The 23,107-nt window shown below is 41.1% G+C and overlaps 1 protein-coding gene across 1 annotated transcript in view; it reads left to right on the top strand.

Annotated features, from left to right (window-relative positions):
• map4l (microtubule associated protein 4 like) overlaps positions 1-23,107 on the top strand; it is a 187,794-nt gene that overhangs the window by 141,203 nt on the left and 23,484 nt on the right. The window contains exons 8-12 of the mRNA XM_041803364.1: positions 1,331-1,510; positions 6,757-6,871; positions 9,591-9,650; positions 14,401-14,651; positions 19,950-20,009. Of these exons, the coding sequence (XP_041659298.1) occupies positions 1,331-1,510; positions 6,757-6,871; positions 9,591-9,650; positions 14,401-14,651; positions 19,950-20,009 (666 nt within the window). The remainder of the gene's footprint in view (positions 1-1,330; positions 1,511-6,756; positions 6,872-9,590; positions 9,651-14,400; positions 14,652-19,949; positions 20,010-23,107) is intronic.

Genomic DNA, 23,107 nt, shown 5'->3' with positions numbered 1-23,107 from the left:
CGGACCCGAATGCACTTGAGCCCAAAGTCCGGTTAGTTTTGGTAGTGTGAATGCAAATGAACCACGCCCGGTTACCGGGCTCAGGCCAACATGGGGGGGTGGTCGCTGGTGCAGTTCAGCTGGACCCTGGCTCGGTTCTGATGAGATGTGAATGCAACCGTGCCTGGATACAGGACAGAGCGCCGTATCAGCTTTATGATGTCATCATAAAAACTAAACTTCTTTAAACAGCGCGGCTGTTCACATTTTTCCTCAATAAAGGGCGGAAATCATCAGAATCCAGTCAATAAATGGTCTGTTGTGACTCACCTTACAGAGGAACACAGGTTGGAGTCAGTGAGAGGAGGTGCAAAGGCAATAAAAGTCTCCTGTCACTTCAAAAACCGCTGTTCCTGCGTAGCGTGAGCCCATTTAATCCTCTGAGCTGTAGGAGATGTGCAGATACGAAGAGTGACGTTGCTGGCATCTTAACCGTGATTTTAATCATCCGTGGCTGCAGGATGGACTTTTTGCCAGGTTAAAACAAAAACAGTCTTCGCTCAGGTCATGACCCCAGTGGTTGCCATGGTAGCTTCTTCTTCTCTCTCCTCCTTGTTTGGGTTGTAAATCAGCAGGAAAACGACTTTAGAGTCACAGGGATGCTGTACATTATGATTTTATTTGTTGAGCTGTGTTCTGAGTCTAATATAGGTCTAAAATAAGTTTTAAACCGCAATCTCCGTGCACAGCCCAGGTTGTCAGGTGCCCTCTTTTGCCGCCATGGCTGGTGAGCAGAGCTAATGCCAGGCCCTGTTTGTGACTACTGCAATGCTTGGCTCTCTGTGCTCTCATTGGTCAGGTCAGTGACATGACAGAACTAATCTGATAGGGCAGTAAGAAGAATCAAAACTCTGGACTTTCTGTATGGCGGTAATGGGACGTCCCATGTCCTTGACTGTTGTTCACTCTAACACTACATCGTTGACTTTCAGGGCGGATGGGATCCTGAAACCCAGATTGAAACCCAGATTTGGCCACAGTCTGGCTGATCTAATCTCAACAGTCGTGTCAAATCTTTGAGGCCAGGTTTTCATATCATAGATCCTTTGGATTGCTGCTCATTTCATCAGCAATGAAGCTTTGAACATTTGGATTTACAATCTGTCAAAAGGGCTGAAAAATTCTGATTGTCAAATTTCAGAATTTGTTTCAGATTGTTAAATGGCTGTGCTGTCATTGCGATCAGTGATTTCATGTCTGCTTTTCCCTCTTCTGTCTCCGTATGTCCCTCTTTTTCATTCTTACCTTCCCTTTATTTTGTTATACTTATTTTGAATTCCATTACCACCAGCCCGACGCGGTTTCATCTAAACCAAACTCAGCCAGTTCCCGCCCATCCACCCTCTCCACCAATGGCGAGGCCACCTCAGCCAAACGCCCCTCCCCCACCACAGCCAATAAAAAAAGCCCCAAGGCGACCACGCCCACTGCTGCCAAGCGGCCACCAACTGGCTCTGCCAAGGCTGCTAAGGTGAGTGAAAGACACAAGAGTAAATCTGTTTCTTCTGTGCATGACTGATGGATGCACAACTTCACAGCCCTGGACTTTTTATCTACTTCCTGTCAAACAGTCAAAACTGATTTCAGAGAATGATTCTAGCTGAGTCCAGACACAGAAACACATCCGCCAGAGAACATGAGCTCACAGATTTATCATTTCCTTTATTAAACTTTTCACTTTATGAAAATTTACTTGGTTGATGTTTTTGCTGTAAAAAGAGGAGCTCATGAAAACCTCCGTAGATTTCTCCGTGCAGCCTGCTGTCTATGAAGAGGATACTCAGACTTGTTTACCAAGCCTGCTCCTCTAAACTTCAGAAACTGGAGACATGATGGTTGTCAGTTATTGTTGTCATTATGGACTAACGTCTGAACTTCCAGAATCTCTTTAACTCTAAGCAGAAGCAGCAGCAGCGATGACACAATGAAGTCTTCTGCTTCAAACTACATTTCTGTTGTTAGCAGTAGAAGACTTCTCTCCTCCTGGGTCTCCTGTGGTCCACAACCATAGCGGTCCACAGCAGTACCAGTTTGAGCTGTCAGCCCAGGTAGTAAATCATGAGACAGCCAATGCTGAGGACAAGGAGGAGTAGGAGAAAATGTTAGATGTCTCAGAGTGGTCAGAATTGCCCTCCTGAGAATAACAGTGTGATGGAAAGTAAATATTAGGGACGCCAGATTCCATGTCTGTCATCTCATACAGCTCTGATCTGTGTGAGCCAGGTCTGAGTTCAGGTTACAACCCGCCTGCTTCATTTTGTCTTGGCACTCTGATTGGCCTGCAATGAATGTAACAGACAGAATGTTTGTCCAGTCACCTCCTGAATTAATGTGAAGCTCATCCTTTGCAGTGGCCACATGGAAACCGTCTATCTGGCACATGAGGTTATATCAGTGTTTCCCAGCCATTTTCCCTGGACCCCCCTCTACATGTACCTCAGAAAAGCAGAGCCCCCCAGGACCCAAGAGAGAAGAAAAAGTGACACACTGCCACTAAAAATCAACATAGATTTGAATCGTTTCACTGATAACACCCTAAAATTGCCAATGCATGCTTTTCTTATCTAAAGACCTTTGTATAAACTACTTAAAAACAGCTTTATCACAGTTTTAGTCAATATTTGAAAATCTAATTTTGGCCTCCTCAGAGCAGACAAAGCCTCGCACCACCCCTAAGATCTTTGGCACCCCCCCGGGGGGTCCTAGACCCCAGGTTGGGAACCAATGGGTTAGATTAACTCGATTAGCCTGCTACATGACTAAAGTCGTGTCTCTTTGTAGTCGGCACCAGAATACAAGTTGATTTACTTTATTACTAACTTTTTAAAAATGTGTTCAGGCCCCCATGACACCAGTCAGACACTCTGGTCTGAACCTTATCGCAGCCACATGCCTCTAGTAGCCACTTTAGTTGTTCATAATGACTAATGCTTTGCTGCCAAAGTCTTTAATCCACTGTTAACAACCGATGGTTTCTTCAGCACCAGAGGTGTCTCAAAGGAAGAGTGTATTTTATTTTGCGCTGTTTAGAGCTAGACAATGGGAATGAAGTTGTCCAAAGGCTGTCAGTTTATACTCATATCTAAGAAAAGTATTGTGTGACATCATTCAGCTGAGGAATCTGGACATTTACCTGCAGAGAGGACTGTAGGCATGGGGTGCCAACACTGCTGACATTAAACGTCACACATTTTACCCCTTTAAGGCAGGTTTAAATCGGTCTCAGAGGTCCCCAAAACATGCCTGTGAAGTTTGTTACTGAGAAACACTCCAGTATCAGATTTTTGCATGTCTAAAAACTCCTCTGTTTCAGCCCTGATCAGAACAGGCTGTTTCTGTGTCTGTGGCTTTAAATGTTAATGAGCTGTCTGACTCCACCCCTGACCACGCCCCTCTCAGGAAATGGATGTGGCTCTCTGATCTTCCTCTCAGCTAGCAGCTAAGAGGGGGATCAGGACAGGAGGGTGTAACTTTCTTCCAATCAGGGAGGGCCAACCAACCTGTGGGTGGTGCTAACTCCCCAAATGACATCATCAGGGAACAATCTGAGAACGGCGTGATTCAGCACACATTTTCTGAACAGCAGACAAAGAGATGGAAGGGTTGGATTTTTATGAAAGGTGGAGAGGGGGGTTTCTGACTCTTTAGGGTGATTGTGGACAGGCCAGGGGACATATTTTTGTTAGAAAAGCCTGAAAAAATATATTTTGCATAATATATGACCTTAACTATCTCCTGCAAACATCTGTGCTCTATTAAAGTGTGACATTAGTTTACAGAAAGCCTGTATTCAGCTTTAGACTAGTTTGGTGCTGCATGATTTTGTAATGATTGTATGATTGAAGTCATACTGGTCAATATTGCAATTTGAGATTACAATGTAATACCTAAGTATTATGATGAGTCTACTGCCTTGGTTATCAAGGAAAATGCAGAACAGTAACAATTTTGAAGTGTGCATTTCTCAACTCAAAACAAAAAAATATTATGTTACATAAAACATTTCACAACCAACTTTTTGCAGCGCTGCTTTTTTGGACCAAAAAGTACCCCTTAAAAATGTAGCAGGGGCACTATTGTGCACCTTTCTGCAGGCATTCTTGTACATCTTTCAAGTTCTACTTAATCAGAGTTAATTGCAGCCTTTTATGCAATTATGCAAATGTACAGCCTCCCATCAGGATTGTGATTGCAATTACTGTAGATTAATTGTGCAGCATTAGACTAGTCGGCTAAATGTAATAATGTTTTGCATTTAATAGGATGTGAAATCATTTTCCTAGAACATCACTAGTTAATATTCCACTAGTTTTCTCTAGAACAGTTTGGATAATTAGCCATTATGTCATAATTATCTGAGGTAGAATTATCATGAGCTGAATCCTCATGTAGAGGTCACAAATTCCTCATGGTTCATCCACAGTCCTGGCTAAGATAGCCCCAGTACCCATAATCCTTCAGTGGATTCAGTCCACTTTCTGTTGAATCAATCCACTTGTAAATGTTTACCAGGACGGCAATCTTCAGCTGCTCTGTCTGAATTTAATGGCTGTTGTGTGCAGAGGACTTGACTGTGGAAAGTTATTTCTGTAACCACAGCCTTTGAGCTCTACGGTGGTGGATGCTGGCCCCACATACATCACCTGCCTCCAGATTAACCAGTAGAAAAATTCAGTTCCAGTAGCTGAGTTTCAACCTGTAGAGCACTGATCACCAACTGGCGGCCCGGGGGCCACATCAGGCCCCCCAAAGCTTCCTGTCCGGCCCCCGAAAGATCATTAAATTCAGAAGAGGAGGAAAAGAAGATTTTAAGAGTATCCTTTTGCTTTAAATGTCTGCAGCTGTTTAATCCATCCCACAAACAATTAACATTGAAATAGTTTTAGAATGACGAATGATTCGATCTGTTTTTACAGAAATTTACTGTCAAAATTAATCGATATTTAAAAAATGGTTGTTGGCAGAAGTGTTGCAAAAATGGCAGAAAAAAAGTTGTGAAAGGAGGTTAAAATGTGTCAAAAAATGGTAAAGGAGGAAAAAGGGGCAAAAGTATCAAAAATTGTTTACAAATGACAAAAAATAGTGCAAGAAAGTAAAGAAAAAGGGTTAAGAAGTGGCAAAAATGGAAGAAAAGTGGCAAAAATTGACAATAGAGTGGCATAAAGGTGATAAAACATGCAGAAAAAGTGGTTTAAAGGGGGTTAAAATCTTTCAGAAATTGGGTTGATTAGGCAAGAAGGGTCAAAAAGTAACAACAATGGGTTAACAGTGGGAGAAAATGGTTTAAAGTTGCAAAAATTGTTGCAAAAAATGTAATTAAAGGGGTTAAAAAGTGGCAAAAATAGAAGAAACGTAGCAAAAATGGATAAAAGAGTGGCACAAAGGGGATAAAACATGCAGGAAAATTGGTTTAAAAGGGGTTAAAATCATGCAAAAATTGTGTTAAAGAGGCAAAAATGATCAAAAAGAGGTTCAAGCGTCAAAATTGATCAATATTGGTGTTAAATGACAATTAGGGAGGGCCCATTCTTTGGGATTTTCAGGGGTCCGGCCAAATCTGTTGTCAGGCCTGTCTCCTTGTGGCCTGCTGCATTATAGGTAACAGGGATAGATCTCACTGGTAATGACTAAAAATGTCCTGTAGTTTAAAGGAAAATACAAATACTACTGCACTAATATTTCAATCAGACCAAAATGTTCATTTAATTTTGGTGTATTTGAAAGTCTGGCCCCCAGACTTTCTCTTGAGACTAAATCTGGCCCTCGTGCAAATGTACTTGGTGACCCCTGCTGTAGAGGGCAGTCCCTGGGTACCCCATTTTCAGCCTGGGTATATTTTGGCTTGAAACACTTGCACCATCATGGCCTTTAAACCAGGCGTGTGTGCTGCCTGCTGGCTGTCCCCCTGCTGTCATCAGAAGTTTACCTCAGTAAATCCCCCACAAGAGACTTCATTTATTGTGCAGCAAAGCCAGGTAAAACTCAGAAAAGGATTCCTCACAGATGATAGGTTGTTATTCACTACATAGATGCTAAAGCGGGATTTTACTTTGAAAAGCACGAACAGGAAGTGTAGCTGTATTGTGTTTAATGTCCCTGTGACATGTTTTACAGATAATACTAGTCGACCTTCTGTTCTCAGAGTCAAGTTGCAGAAGTCTGGGATCCCTGGCTCGTAAACATGCATGCTGAAATTAGAGTCAAGACATGATGCAGCTGTTACACAGCGACCACACACTCAGTCTGTAACAGCAGTTACACAGTATGTTACACTTTAAAACTCTCTCCTTGAGTGTCAAGCACAAATAAACCCATATGTGTCAGCTTGATCTGGGGGTTTATTACTTTTTAAGATTATTTCCGTCTGAGTTTTAATCATGCAGACTTTAGTTCTCTACTGAATTGTCCTGTGTGTCCCAAATGTTTCATAAATGTTTACCTCAGTCTTCTGACCAAAGCCTGCCCCCTCTTCCTTCATTCCCTCTGTTTGTTGTTCGTCTTCATCTCCTTTCCTCTCACTGCTTTCACTCCCTGCGTACGTCACAGCGGACGTCATCAGTGGTTCATAACACCAGAAACAGGAGGACTGCCTGTATTCACACAGGAACTGTACTCACTAACTTATAGTACAGTATGTGCTTACATACACAAAAACTCACACTTTCAGAAGCTGTCAACACACCCCCACAGCTTTTCTCATCTCTCCTTTGATTCCAGACTCCAGAAAACGGTACAGCTGAGAAACGCCCACCTGTGCCAAAGGCCACGCCCACACCCCGTCCATCTGCCAATAAGAACGGCTCCTCTGCAAATGCTGCAAGTAAAGCTACCGGTGAGTGTACAAACACACACACAAAGGTGCACAGCCTGATAAAATCCTCTTTGTTGTTCGCTCTCAGGTGCACGCCGGCCCTCTGATCCTCATTGTGTGATATCCGCACTGGTGTCAGTGTCTGTGGAAGTTTACCCCCACTGAGCTTTGCTTAGTTTGCCAGAGCTTCATGACCTCTACAACAGGAGCTAGAAAAGTGACTCACATGTAGACTGGCACCTCTCCAGGCCCCAGGCTAACTGAACCGCTGCCATATGTTTCACTTTGTCAGATTTAAGTCGAGACTTTTGAAGACACCGGTCGGATATTTTTATCTGCACATCACAAACAATATCTCACCTCTCTAAGTGACGGAGCTATGACTCAGTCTGAGCGCTGTTAGTCAAACAGGCTTCATGCTTTTTGTGCATTTGAGCTCAGCATCCTCAGAGAATATGATTCATTCAGCTATTTCACTCCCATGCCCGGTGTTTTCTAGAAGGTGCATATTTTATTTAGTGCATGAGTGAACTCTATTACTTCTGTGACTGTTTCCTCGATGGCAGCAGCTTTCTTGGATTCTCGACTGTTTCTGTTACATCATGACAGCAGCAGCACCACTTCTTATGATAATGGATGTGGTGAGATAACATTAAAGGTACAATACACAGAGTTTTCTCTGAAATGTCTCGAATACTTAAACAAGACTAAACCTATGTTATATTTTTAGATGATTATTTACATTACCTCTAATACATCCAACATTTTCAAAGCCAGTAAAAAAAAATTCTAGAGTTGTAATGGAGCTTGACCTATCTGACAGAAATGTTAATTGTTGCTATGGTAACACAGGGATTGGGTCTTTACAGAAGGAAGCAAGGACTGCTATGAAAGCTGCTGTTCTGTTGCTGGATCTCATTCATGTTCTTGTGATATTTACTTGTTATGGACACAGTTATACTGCAGTCTGCTATCAGCTCCTCAGTCTAGACTTATGGTCCCATTTGGAGTTTGTTTTCATCAGCGAGGAGCTGCAGGGAATCACTCCTATGATCCCCCACTACCCTCAACCCTTTGTTTTTGTGACTAAAGTGGTAAAATTAACATAATGTTGGTTTAGAATAGAATAGAAACCTTTGTTGTCATTGCATAAATACAACGAAATTGCACATGCCCCTCCCAGCAATAAACTACAAAGAACATTGAAACTACACTCTCAGAAACATATTCAACAGACCAGACAGGCACACTCAATCATCATTAAAAAATGTGAGGTACTGTAAAAGTGCATCAGAATAAAAAAAAGTATATCAGTATACAAGTGCATGAGTATACAATATTTAACACCATACTAAGGAGCGAAGAGCCGCTGCACTGATGCACGCAGCCATCTTGACTACTCGACTAAAAGAGAAATGTCTCAGGCCAAGTCCCCTCTAGCCCTTAAATATTGGGTACAGTTAACCATTGGAATATCACTATCTCTGTTAGACAAGATATGGAAGAGGATTAGGGCCACTAAAAAATATTTTTTTGAGATGCAGTGCTTTTATTTTTCGTTGTTTGTGAGATTCAAGTTAGAATTCTGAGATCAAAGTCAGAATTCTAAAATCAAAGTCAGAATTCTGAGATTAAAGTCAGAATTCTGAGATCAAAGTCAGAATTCTGAGATCAAAGTCAGAATTCTCAGATCAAAGTCAGAATTCTTAAATCAAAGTCAGAATTCTGAGATCAAAGTCAGAATTCTCAGATCAAAGTCAGAATTCTCATATCAAAGTCAGAATTCTAAAAATCAAAGTCAGAATTCTCAGATCAAAGTCAGAATTCTCATATCAAAGTCAGAATTCTAAAATCAAAGTCAGAATTCTCAGATCAAAGTCAGAATTCTCATATCAAAGTCAGAATTCTAAAAATCAAAGTCAGAATTCTAAAATCAAAGTCAGAATTCTAAAATCAAAGTCAGAATTCTCAGATCAAAGTCAGAATTCTAAAATCAAAGTCAGAATTCTCAGATCAAAGTCAGAATTCTCATATCAAAGTCAGAATTCTAAAATCAAAGTCAGAATTCTCAGATCAAAGTCAGAATTCTCATATCAAAGTCAGAATTCTAAAAATCAAAGTCAGAATTCTAAAATCAAAGTCAGAATTCTAAAATCAAAGTCAGAATTCTCAGATCAAAGTCAGAATTCTAAAATCAAAGTCAGAATTCTCAGATCAAAGTCAGAATTCTAAAATCAAAGTCAGAATTCTCAGATCAAAGTCAGAATTCTAAAATCACATTCAGAATTCTCAGATCAAAGTCAGAATTCTAAAATCAAAGTCAGAATTCTAAAATCAAAGTCAGAATTCTAAAATCAAAGTCAGAATTCTAAAATAAAAGTCAGAATTCTGAGATTAAAGTTAGAATTCTGACCTTCTCACGAGGAAAAACTAATTGCATCTCTTTAACAAATGTTTCAGTTGCTTTAATCCTCTTCTGTAAGAAGAAATTTTGCCAACAGGACGGCTTCAGGGTTTTGTCATCAAAACAGATGGCTGTACATTAATGAAATGTCACCTTAAAATCTCTCCAGCATTCTACAGTGAAATTGTAAATATCAGATGATTAAATCACCTTAAGTTTGTTAACCCCACTGGGAAACAGGAAAGCTGGAGCAAGCCAGTCAGATTGGTACTGCAGTGAGAGTGTCCAGTGTGTCAGTCAGTCCAATCTTTTAACGGTTATGTCTTCTTTTTACAGCGAGCAAGAATGAGAAGAATGAGAGCAAGACAGGAGAAGCCAAGAAACCCAAGACTACAGGTAAGAATCTGACCAGCTCATGGCTGCTTACACACGAGAAGATTTTCAAAACACAGGAGCCTACTGACATCGTTTTGACAGTTTTAACTAGTTTTTTAGATTTTATCCTCCAAACACAAACTAAACTATCCGGCTAAACTACTCAGTGATTGTAGTATAAAGACACCTGTGTCTGGAAGGTCCAGTCACTGGTTAATCAGTTTTCCTTGCTACCATTACACCATGGAGACAAAAGAACATTCCAAGCAACTTAAAGAAAAGGTTAATGACAAGTATAATTGAGGGGATGGATACAAAAAAAAAACATCCAAGCAGTGTTAATTTTGACAGCACTTTTTGATTTAGTTTTAGTGATAATCTTTTGCCAAAAATATCTTTTTAGTTTTGGTCATAATTTAATCATCTAATTGTTTTAGTTTTAGTCTAGTTTTAGATGACGAAACTTCCCATTTTAGTTGACGAAATTTACAGTAAATTTAGTCGACTGATTGGATCCCTCCCCAACTTACCCCGCCACCACGCAGCACAAGCAGCTGTGATTGGATTTCCCTCATATCTTATCCCACCTTTCCACACAGCCCAAGTAGCTGTGATTGGATATATGACTAACTTGCCCCTATTTCCTACATGACAAAATTAGGTCTGATTGGATAAAGTTTCTGTCAAACATTTTCGTTTTGTTTTTATTTGTTGACTAAAATGTCAATTAATTTCGTTTTAGTTTTTGTCTGTGTGCACTTGTTTTTATTAGTTACTGTCTAGTTTTTCATCAGGGAAAAAAGGCTATTAATGCAAACTATAACCAAAATAATTAGTCAACAAAATTAACACTGCATCCAAGGCTCTGAACATCCCCCAGAGTTCAGTTAAATCCATCATAAAGAAATGAAGGAATATGTCGAATGTGTAAATCTGCCTAGATCAGACCTTAAATCATCTGTCATGAAGCCTTTTTAAGTGGCCATTTTGTCAACATTTATGTGAAGTTATTCCTGAGTAGAATGAAGGTTATGGACAGAAATTCTTACATAGGTATTAAAGATGCTTTAAGCGTCTCTATGAGACTCTTAAAGGTGAATTCACAGGGAATGGATTACAAAGCTTCTGCACATCCTGAAGCCATCCTCAGCCCTGTCACATGGCCTGATTCCAGGATTTTGCAATGATGATTTTGCAGAGAAAAGAAAAAAAACATGCCCATAAAGTTTAGCATGCAGACGAGTGCGTCCTGCCCTTGTCGTGTGACTGATTGCCAAGAAGAGCTGTCAACGCCTCCACTCTCTACTGCTAGACCTCATGCTGACAGAGTTCACTTCCACCCCCAGATAGATGATGAGCTGTGAGAGAAGAGGATGGCTCTTTTTCCAGTTTTTCATGAAGCCAGTACTCGGCAGATGTGATGTCATTTTCGCTGTAAACGTTCACTTCCTCTCAGGAGCGAGCTTTGAAGAGCAGGTCGCGTCATTCCTGACCTTCCTAGACCGTCCATACACATCAGGAGCAAATAAAAAGGATATGGATGTCTGATGTTGTTCACAGACTGTATTTATACACCATTTTAATCACCTGCTCACACAAAGTTATTTAACCAGTTTTGCCCCAAGTGTGAGAGTCTGGCCTCAGTGAATACCTCAATACTCTCTGTTTACTCTGGTAATTATAGTGGCTTACTGTGCAGCCAAAACTAGAAACTTTTCTTCTGAACTGTATAAACCAGTCTGGAGTTATTCTTTAGAAACAGCCACCTACCTGGGAGAAATTAAAAAACATTATATATTTACTCTGCGACTGGGAGTGTTTGCTTAGTTCACTCTATGAATGCTATAAAGTCTTTTTACAGCACCAGTATGATAAAGATTCAGATCATGATTGTTTCTCTAATCGACATAATCTCTATTTACCAGAGGTGCAAATAGTCCTACAGTAAAAGTAGAGTTAGGGTCAGTCCCATCTCTCCCCCTTACCTCTAATTTCCATATACAGCAAACGTGCCGCGAACCGCTGGTGAATCGGAGCACATCGCTCCCTATCTAGTCTATCAGAACATTTCCACAGCCGGTGCTCTGGACTCGTGCCTGGACCAACACTTTGCTCCACTTCATTCGAGATACGCTGCAGGTCTATCGTCAGCGCCGGCTGCTGCCAAACCGCGTCAATACCCGTCAATCAGAAAGTTCCAGAAGAGGAAGTCATGGGTGGAAAAATATCTGGTTCTTTCAAAATACAACACAATGCACAGACTCCTGATAATAAATCATCATGATATCAACATTAAGTCTCATCCTGCAGCGAGAGCAAAGGGTCACTGAGAGGTCAGTGGGTCACAGAGCTACAACGGCGCCATTGACGAGGAAAAGTTTAATTTTGGGGACATTAAGCCAGAGAATTCTACATGTAACCACAGATCATTTAAGCAATCATGAACCTTTTAACTTCCTAATGTTCTCACCCAATGGCAGAAGCAATAACGTCGTGGACTTATACTAGAAAGGATGATATATTTACCCCAAAAGGTAAAATAGTCTGCTGCTGACAAACTTTTCCTGCGTGAACTCGCAGTTCTCCTGTGATATCTTCCTGCTGATCAGGGCAGTGGCGCCGCAGTGTAGCGCTCTAGACTCGCTTCCGGTGGGTGACGTCGCTCTCCTTCGGTTGGAGAAAACCCGTGGCGCTTTGGTGCATGGTGCTGTCTACCTATGTGGAAATTGCGGGTTAGCCCTTATCTTAGCTCCTCCCCTTGGTTTTGCACGTCTACGTCAGGTGAAGGGGTGTCCCAGTTCTCTTTTGAATTGAGAGCGAGGGCGAAGGGGCTACTTACACTGAAGTAAGTGCGTTCTTGCGAAATGGCACAACAGACTACGAAAGAGGCGCATTAATGTAAAAACATTTTTGCATTTATAAATGATTATAGAAATTACAACAGTTGTGTTTTCTCATATATTCAATCTCTAGGGATGGGAGTTTGTTTTATTTTGGTGTGTAAACATGCAAACCAGGGCTATTAACTGAAAATCAACACGGAGATCCACAGTATGAACGAGATCGTCAGTGCTTTACTGTAACCCCTGATGGCGCAGCTGTTTATCTGGAATGTGTGAAGATGAACAGCAACCAGGCGGCGTCCCGTTTCTTCAGGGAAGGTTTTCACCCCTACCACTTACCCCTCTGTTTCTAGAAGAAAGGAGAAGTTGTAGATGAAGGGGAAGAGTTAAGGAGTGGGAATGGGATTGGCCCTTAATCGGGTAAAAATTCACTAAGGTAGAAGTAGAATAACTTGTCTGCAAAACTACTCTACTCAAAATAGAAAGCAATTTATTTAAAGTGTACTCAAATCTACCTGAGGGATTGTACGGTAAAATCTGATCTTCAAATGGAAAAAGAAAATGTAAAATCTCAAAACATGTAAGGCACAGCTCTGTAATAAGGTGAAATGTGACAGCCGTTTTTGATGTGATCTTCTTTCTCATCATGTTTAGTCAGAGCCAGACTACGGGCCAGTTTCAGTTTTATTTTTTTACTCTACTTGATGCATTTTTAGTGAAGATGGATGCATCTCAATCTCTCTTCATTCTTTTCCCTGTGATTTACTTCAGAAAGTTACATTTCCATGAATTCTAGGTACATTTCATACAAAGTGAAATATTTTAAGACTCTTTTGTTTTAATCTTGATTATTACAGGATACAGCTCACAACAATCAAAATCTACTATCTCAATATTAGAATATTGTGGAAAAGTCCAATTTCAAAGGTTTTCTAAGCTTCATTCTCTGACTCTGGTTCAGTTCACACAACCACAGTCATGGGGGAGACTGCTGACCTGAAAGTGTCCAGAGGACAATCACTGATGTCCTCCACAAGGAGGGTAAGCCACAGAAGGTCACTGCTGAAAGGACAGGCTGTTCTCAGAGGCTAAATCAAAGCATCAGGGATGAGCTCGGCCTTTAGAGGATTGTCAAACAAAGCAGATTCAAGAGCTTCACAAGGAGTGGACGAAACGGGAGTCAAGGGATCAAGAGCCACCACACAGACGGGTCCAGGAAGTGGATTACAAGTGTCTACAAGTGACCAGTTTCCAAAGGCATACGTCATCTGTCAGCAGTGTTTGGTCATGATTACCAGCCGGGTTAGAGATCTACTGAAAGGTTCCGGATACTTAACGCCTCAGACGCTGAGATGAGCAGATAATATTTGAGGTTTAACGGACAATCTTGATCTTCACGTGTAGAAGGTGGTCAGACATTTGAAGCCAGTCTGAGAATACAACATAAATCCAAAAGAAAAAGTAAAATCCAAGGTCCAGTAGTCAGGCAAAGCCAAAACCATGAAGAGTAAAATCTAGGAAGAATCTGGATGCACACATGAAGACGACAAAGACAATCTAGAACAGAGGAAGGCAAACAAGGAGTATAAGTGGTGACTGGGTATTGGGATAATCAGAGACAGCTGACAGTACCTGATGCTGGGAGAAACATGAGGACAGGAAGTGAAATTACAGGAGATATTAGACTTCAGAATAAAACAGGAAAAGACTTTAAATGTTGCTTTACTTTATAAACATTAAAGGATAAGATGGTGAATATCTGTTTTAGTGATGAACAATCAGACCATTAACTCTTCATCTTCCCCTTTTCTACACAGAGCTACTTTACCTACCTGTCTACCTGTTATCAGAGTTGATCTCCTTTAAAGCCAAGCAGGCGTCTTTGTTCATCTCCTGTAAAACCACTCATCTTTGATTCCTCATTCTAGCCCGTCCTCGCCCGGCCTCCACCGCCACTCCTGCTTCTCAGGCCGCCTCGACCAACGGTGAGACCACTCACCGCCGCAGGGTCATCACCAAACCCCCTGTGCCCAAGCAGACCCCCATGGAAAAGAAGCCGGCGGTGCCCCGCGCTCCTCGAACCCCCCGGCCTATCAACGCCCCAACACCTGACCTGAAGAACGTCCGCTCCAAGATAGGATCCATCGACAACATCAAGTACCAGCCAGGCGGAGGAAAGGTAAGACAAGTACGTCAGTCAGAATACTTCCACTCTGTGACGTTCATGTCAGCCCTTCAATGCTGCAGAGGGATTTCATCTTTTAGCAGGTTATGGCGTTGGTTTGAACTCAAACAGCATCTGTTTGCTGTACATTATAATGATTTTCTCTTTTTTTCAGCACCACTCCCAATAGCACCAGACCGACTGAAAATTAATGCTAATCAGTCCATCTAGAAAAATAAAACTGTGTTCAGTCTAAGCCTTGTTTCAGCTTTAGCTGTAAATAAATCCTGTTTAACCACATGCCACAGTTGAACTCTAAAGATGTGTCTTCTTTTGGGGGCAATCAGGTCAAGCTAGCAAGCCTCCAAGTTTTATGCTAGGCTAGCCTAAAATTGACCTGGCTTTAGCTTCAACTCTGACATAAACTCCTAGACATCGTACCAAGAAGCTCAATAAACAACGTGTTTGTGCGCTTTAAAGTCGTGGCATTACGGACATCTGAAGGAGTGATTCCAGAGAGTTCCAGAGGAGTTTAACATCAAACTAACCACCATCCTGTCTGTCTTTAAATACTTTATAAAAGGGTAGGTATCACGCCTGTTAGCATCAGCTAGGTCCAAGTTACATGAACCCTGTGTTATTTTATACCTTTAAGCTCACTGAGGTTAGGCTGCTTTCCAAAAAAGTTGGGTCACTGTGTAAAATGTCAATGAAAACACAAGTCAACAATTATCAAGTGTCATAAAATAGAAGATAAACAACATATCATGTGTTGAAACTGAGACATTTTACCATTTAATGAAATATATGCTATTTCATTTTGAACTTCATGGCAGCAAAACATCTCAAAAAAGTAGGAACGGAGCAACAAAAGGCTGGAAAAGTAAGTGGTACTTATTAAAAACAGCTTTCTGCCATCTACAGTACAAAATATCAACAAAAGATTTAAAATAATTTTGAGAAATATCTGTTTGAAATGGACAAGAGTGTGATCTTCGGGCCCCCTGAAATCACTGCATGGACTCACACAGGTAAAGCTGGATCATGCAGAGAAGAAGCCACAGGATCCAGAACAGGATCCAGAAACACCGCCGTCTTCTCTGGGCCGAAGCTCATTTAAAATGGACTGAGGCAAAATGGAAAACTGTTCTGTGGTCACATGGATCCAAATGTAACATTATTTTTGAAAACCATGGGCACTGTGTCCTGTGGACCAAAGAGGATTTGGAGCTTCCAGCTTGTTCTACTAGCTCAGCTCTAAAGCCTGCATCTCTGGTATGGGGTTGCTTTAGTGCCTATGGTGTGGGCAGCTCTAACATCTGGAGAGGAACTATCAATGCTGAAGAGCAGAGAGAGGTTTTAGAGCAACATGTGCTCCCATCCAGACAACTTCTCTGTCAGGGAAGGCCTCGACTATTCCAGTGAGACGATGCTAAACCACGTACCACATCCATCACAACAGCATGGCTTCACAGGAGAAGAGTCCAGATCCTACACTGACCTGCCTGCAGTCCGGACCTTTCACCAACAGAAAACATTTTAAGTAAGAAAATTTGGCAAAGAAGACCCAGGACTGTTGAGGATCGTACATTAGACAAGAATGGGACAATATTCCTCTCCAGCAGCTGGTCCCATCTCTTCACAGAGGTCCCTACTTTTTTGAGGTGTGTTGCTGCCATCAAATTTAAAAGGCGCTAATATTTTCAGTGAAATGTTCTACTGTGAATGAAATATGAGATCTGACTATCACTGACTTTTTCTTTTACATAGCGCCCCAACTTTTTTGGAATTGGAGTTGTATTTATAATCTTCCTCATTTCTCTTCATTAAACAGATTACAGTACGGTCATATAATCAGTGATAAAGACAGGAATTATTCACAGGGAGAGCGGCTGAGTGTTTGCAGCGCTGCTCCTGAGTCTACAGGAGATTTAGTTTGATAGAGAGGGGGCGACGTATCCTCACACGAAGAACAGATGAGTGTGTAAAACTGAAATGAAGATGGTTAGGAGTTATTTAGCCACTTTATGGACATGCAGGTTGTTAACACACATCCTCAGCAGTCATATCTGAGTCAGTCAAACCTCCCCTTCACTGCAGAAACAGTCTTTTAGAGGTCCTTACCACTGCATGCTAATTAAGGAGATGGAAACTATTTGTGTGTCTGTTTTTGTTTTCCTGTCTGCTCTGGCTTCCTTCATCTATTATCTCTTGTTATTTGCTGGTATCTTCCTCTAAAGTCAGCATGCAGCATCGTCCGCTTGTATCACATGGTAATGACAGCATGAGAGATTGTTTCTCACACTTCCCACCATCCTGAAAGACCTTCTTACAGAGTCCCCTGCCACCCGCACGTGTATAGATTCTTCCAGAGTATGACTGCTCTCTTTATTCTACTGGGATAAAGGTGAAAACATGGCTCAGACATCTGTGTTTGTGGACGTAGTCTGTCTGGGGAAAGGTCTGTCCCATTGTTTGGAATCACACACATCAGCTGTTCTCCATCTGTCCTGGAGTCTCTCTGTCAGGTTTCCACCTCCACTGAATTCTGATTCATCAGACATTCGCTGTTTGACCTCTAACACTAAGAAACAAGTTTTAATGCTTTCAAGCTCCCAGAAGGGCTGAAACAACAGTTTTCAACAAAGTCTTATGAAGAGTCAACATCATTGAAGAACTGGCAGTCGATAGGTAGATGTAAGGATTGATCCCAGCCTGAATAATGTTTATTTACAACTACTTCAACTTTTATAGTCGTCTGACTAATCAAAGCTTTTAAACCACAGGTCAAACTCCTCCTGTCCTCCTCGATGGTGAAGGTTACTATCTAAGTTTGTTTCCTGCTTTATCGTATGATTATTTTATATGTTTAATCTTGTGATGTGTTCATATTTGTTGTAAAACACTTGTATTAAAAAGTAGGATGAAAATAAAGTATTATTATTATTATTATTATTATTATTGTTATTATTGTTATTATTATTATTGTTATTGTTGTTATTATTATTGTTGTTGTTGTTGTTGTTATTATTATTACTATTATTAATATTATTTTCATTTTTATTATTATTATTATGTAGAGAAGCAATCAGTAATAGCTAATTTAATTTATACGTACCCATATATTCAAACACCTCCAGACTGAATCAGAAAAAGTGAAATAACAAGTGATGTTTGTTTTTAATCCTACAATACTATCTTTATCCTGAAATGTCACATTTTTATGCTTAAATCACTTGCTATTAGATTTGGGCTCTAAATAAGCATTACACACACACACACAGTATGACTGTGTCCAAAATCACTGCCTATTCACTAAAGTGCCCTTTAGAGTGAATACGCCATTACTATTCACTATGGCTGTGTCCGAAACCACTCACTCATTCCCTACTGCCTATCCACTCTATAGTGAGCAGCATATAGTGGACTATACAGTGGCCTAAACTGCAAAACACAAAAACGATTTTGGACACTACTCCGGCTGTAGGCGATGATGTCATCGCCGTCTCGCAATTAAAACGTTTAGCAGCTACGGCTCGTAGATTTCCTTGACAACGGCTGACGGACGAAATTAACGGTAGAATTTCAATGAAAACTGATAAAAAATGTAACGTATTTTCACAAAAAATAAATATACTGATAGATAAAAAAGTTGTCTCTATAGTGACAAATAATATACATTTTTTGTGTGTATTATTATCACTTATTTTTGCATGAAGATGATGGTCTCATGTCTTGTAATCATCATAGGGGCAAAAATTTACTCTGTTTTGAATCCTTGATATTTTCTTACTGATTTGGTAAAACCAACAAATATAAAAGTTTTTTAAAAGTTTTTGTACATGTTCCTGTGCTCCTCTCGTTCGTCCGTCATGTTTGAGAGCAGCAACCGCGATGCATTATGGTAAATATCGCTGGGCTAGTGACCATCGGTTCTTCACTACTTTTCACAATGCATTGTGGGATAGAATGAGTGCACTATGTAGTGAATAACAATGCTCACTCAGAATTCGGACACCACTACAAAATGGCGTAGTCACTATATAGTGAATAGGGAGTGATTTTGGACACAGCCTATATGTTGCACTCATTCTGTCCCACAATGCATTGTGAAAGGAAGTGATTGTCAACAGTCATGTCTAATATATTCTTTGTTTATGTTTATACGGTGTGTGTAAATGTCTTCAACTGCTGACAGCCGAGGGTCATGGGAGCAAACATTTCATTGCTAACAGCGAAGTTCCACCAATCAAAGTCATCGCTGTAACACTGCAGGATTGTGGGTTGTGTAGTTCTTTCCCCTAAATCACATATAAAACATATTTTTCTTAAAATAAGGTAGGTATCATGAGTTCATGTCTTCTTCTGGTTCGAGGTTCTTCATAGTCAGTCTGCCTTGGATGGTTCTGACATTATGGCTCATAAGAAAATCTGCTATGGAGAAACTGAATGTAGTTTTTACCTTCAGAGGCTGTACTGTATTTTGCAGGAGCTTGTTCATTCCTCCAATTTCAAAGCCATCTTTCTCTAAATCAGAAACACTGCAGCCACTTTGTAAACACAAACACATTCCCCCTCTGAATAGCTGGCACTGACCCTTACACAGATTCAGGCTTGTTTATTAGAGATGTTGATTTTTTCCTTCCATCACAAGCTTTTTGGTCTAACCACCTTTCCGTCCTTTTTAATTATAGGTCCGGTGTTATTGGAATGAATGTTTAATCACAGTGACTTTGTCACACATTGTTTTCTACATGTGCTGTTATATTTTAACCCTTCTTTTTGCTGATATCTGATTGGCTGTTGTCACTCTAACAGGGCACGCTGTACTTCACTGGTACTTTCACTGTCATGTTTTTCAAAGCACTCATCTGTTCCAGTTTGCAGCTGTCTGAGAGGTTGCTTTATTATGATACAGCTCATCTGATTGGCTCAGACACTAACCTGCTAATAAATGCTCCCATCTGATTGGCTGAGAACTAATTTTTCATCCTAAAGCTTGTAGGTTTAAATGGTTGAAATGTGAAATATTCATAAATCTACATACTTGATTTAAAGCTTGTTTAGTTCTTGATTTAATGAAGTTATCTCCATTCAGTCCTGTGCATCCCTTATGATTGGCTGCACCAACCCATACACCGCCTGATTGGTCCGGCTGCGAACCGACACATTCAGCCCCCCCTCCATCTAACCAGCTCCAGCTACCCTGTCACCCCCTCCCACCCCCTCATCCACCTGCTCTTGCACCCTGTTGTGTTGTGGCGTGTGGTTGGTTGGAGGTTGTATTGACCAGGGGGTGCTTGTCCCCTACAGGTCTCCTCCACCCCGAACAACAAGACATCAGACCCCTCCAACCCTGCCGCCAAGGCCAGAGTGAGTCCCTGCCATCTACACCCTCACACATGAATACATCCTCCCGCCTTCTCTCTGCATTCACCGCATACACAGCCCACTCTGCATCCACCAAGGACACACCACAGCCCTGCTGGTGATAGCTTTGAACACTACATGATTTAAGACGGGACACAGTAGTTTGCACTTTATTTCATTACACAGCTACCCAGAGTCACTGTTTCCATGATTTTAAGCTTTTTTTGGTCTCTCCAGTTTTATGGATGTTATATAACCGGTGGTCATTGTGCCACCAGAATGTGACCTGTATACAGCCTTTAGGAAAGAGAAGTCTGCAGATCATTTCCCTCTGTGTTAGACATGTTTATTATCTGTAACACTGTTTCTCCAGCTCCGTAACTGTAAAGTTATTTCCACGTTATAAAAATGAGGCCTCTTAAATTCTGGCATTAAACTTCTGTAGTTTCTTTATGGAAAAATGTAAGCCATAACGGTTTAATGAGCACTGGTAGAATATGAAAATCCAGAAATGACAAAAGTGTTCAGTGGTTTAGCCACAAAGGCTGAAATGACGTTAACATGTCCTGCTCTTATATTCCAGCTTGTTTTATGGTATAAACAGGGTAATCCTGATCACAGTTTGGATGTTTTCCTGTCTTAGAGTCTGAAAATCCAGAGAGTGAACAGACCAGTGTTATTTTTACAGCCATTTTTAATTCTAGTGTAGTTTTAGTCTTTAGTAAAGATGTTCCTAAAAGTCTATGTCCCTATTCAGCTAAATGCTCAGTTACATTTCATTGAACCGATGAGTCTAAAGAGGAGGAAATTCCTAGAAAACAGTCAAATTCCTCACAGGGTCATTGTGTTAGCAGGTGTGACGTTAGCCTGATATACTCTCTACAGCGTGGCTAACATTACAAGCTAGCGCTGCCAGCCTTCGTTCCTCTGTGCAGATTAATATTCTGCTCTCATATGTGGAAGTTATACATGAGTTCAACCCTCGACAGCCTACACACCGCTTTATTTTCATTTATTACTTTAATAACTATCATACCGCGCTGTTCCTACTACACGCTAACCGCTAAGCCACCGCTGAGCTCCTCATGTTTCCATCATAGACTGTAGAAAGACTTGGACAAAGCCTGTGTGGCGTCAGCGTCTGCTAACAATAGGTGGACTCAAACGGCTCTTGAAGCCAATCAGCGGGGGCTTCCATATTGAAAGCGTTGTCTCAACTGAACTTTGGATCAACCTAACGGCCCGCCCACTAAGCTCAACTTCCTGTCAGCTAGCTATCTGGCATTCTGCCTGTCGAGCTGTCTGTCAATCAAATGAGACGCACCAATCAGAGCGCAGTGAGGTTTTTCCTGAATATAATCCAAACCTAACCTTGCAAAGCCGATGGATACGCCCGTTTCGGTGTTTCTCACAGGTGAATCCATCTTCAAAGCTCCCGTCTGAACCGTTTGGGCCCGGTTAGAAAGTGACAGGACCAATCAGCAACGAGGGGCAGTACTTGCAGGCGCAGCAGAGTCGTGACGTAAACGAGCAGCAGCAAGAGCTGGTGCAGTTATGGAGGAAGAGATTAGCGTGGATGCTGCTAAAGCGCCAGTTTTATCAGAACTTGACAACATTTCTTCGTTAAAAGAAGAAGAACAGCAGTGAGTTGTTTTCTTTTCAAAAACGACGAGTACTTACATGTCTATAGTCGCCATGTTTCACATTATTCCTCAGTAGCTGCACAGCCTGATAGCGGCTACGTCACGTGTTTTGTTGCTCTGATTGGCCCGTAGAGATGTGACAGACAGAACATTCATCCAATCACCCTCCGAGTTTTTGTCAAAGCCTCTGCCTTTTCTCAAACGTTTCCTATTGAAGCTTTCCCAGATGGATGTGTGAAACACATCCATCTGTCGTGTCAGGTAAATCCAAACCCCCTGTACAGTGAGAGCACATGTAGAAGTTAGCTAATGAGACACGTTTGGTCTGTAAACCAGTTTATTTCTAGTGTAAAAACCGGCTGTTTAGCAGGGATCCAGACAAGACTTCTGGTGTTCCTGCAGCCAGCCTCAAGCAAACACTCTCTGTACTGCAATTTTTTGCACTTCCACATTGGCTTCATTTTTCAGGACCGGAGGTTGCAGCTTGGTTTACATCCATGAAGTACCAGACAGGAAGGCAGCGGCCATTAACTGAAGCTACAGCGGCCTCTAGTGGTGGGAGGTTCATTACAGGTTAAAAGGACATTATAGACCAAGAGTTCAAGCCTGTAGTTATAAAAATGATAAATGAATTTAACCGTTTCAGCGATTGACGGCGCACATCCCTCGTCTTTAGATTCGATGTTTGGGTTTTTTAGTCACGTTATAGTCATTTCTACCCTTTTTAGTTTTTAGTCTTTACTTTGAATCCAGTTATTCTCTTACCTGAATCTGGTCCCAGATCATGGTAGTGTTCTCTGCACTCTGCCAGTCCTGGGGTCCCTGCTTTCTACAGCTGAGAGGAAGAATAGATACAGATGCATTGTTTTTTGACAGATTTACCCACAGTGGAGAAAAATCACAGATTTTGAATGTTCAACAAAAAACAGATTACATTTCAGTCCAGTTTTAGTCATCATGACAAAAACTGGACTTAATTTTATTCTGTTTTAGTCCTCAAAGATATATGTTGGCTAGTGTTAGCCTCGTCTTTCTCATGGAAAAAAGGAGTTGACTAACATCTTTAGTCAGAGTTTAAGTCGACGAGATGAACAGTGGATCGGAGCTCACTGTGTGCCATTATTAACCCATTAGCTACTGTCAGCTAATGCAAACATTCAGCCACTTCATGGTTGTCGTTTTCGTTTGATAGTCATTGACACGATAAAAATGAATTAGCAGAATGTATGTTAGTATTTTTTTAAACAGATTCAAATAAGCCTTAAAGCGGTGATTCTCGTCTGGTCAGGTATCAGGACCCACCACCACCTCTTTATGAGGAATCGAGACCCAGAATTACAAAAAGTTCAACCATCTTCAAATGTATTTAATAAAAGTTCATTTGGACCTTTAATGACAGAAGATAAATGTTTAAAAGCACATTATTAGAGAAGGACTTTTATGCCTTTATTTTATTTT

Source organism: Cheilinus undulatus, linkage group 13 (assembly GCF_018320785.1).
Source record: "Cheilinus undulatus linkage group 13, ASM1832078v1, whole genome shotgun sequence".
Classification (NCBI taxonomy): domain Eukaryota; kingdom Metazoa; phylum Chordata; class Actinopteri; order Labriformes; family Labridae; genus Cheilinus; species Cheilinus undulatus.
The sequence above is the reverse complement of the archived record's forward strand: the minus strand, read 5'-3'. Positions and strand labels throughout refer to the sequence as shown.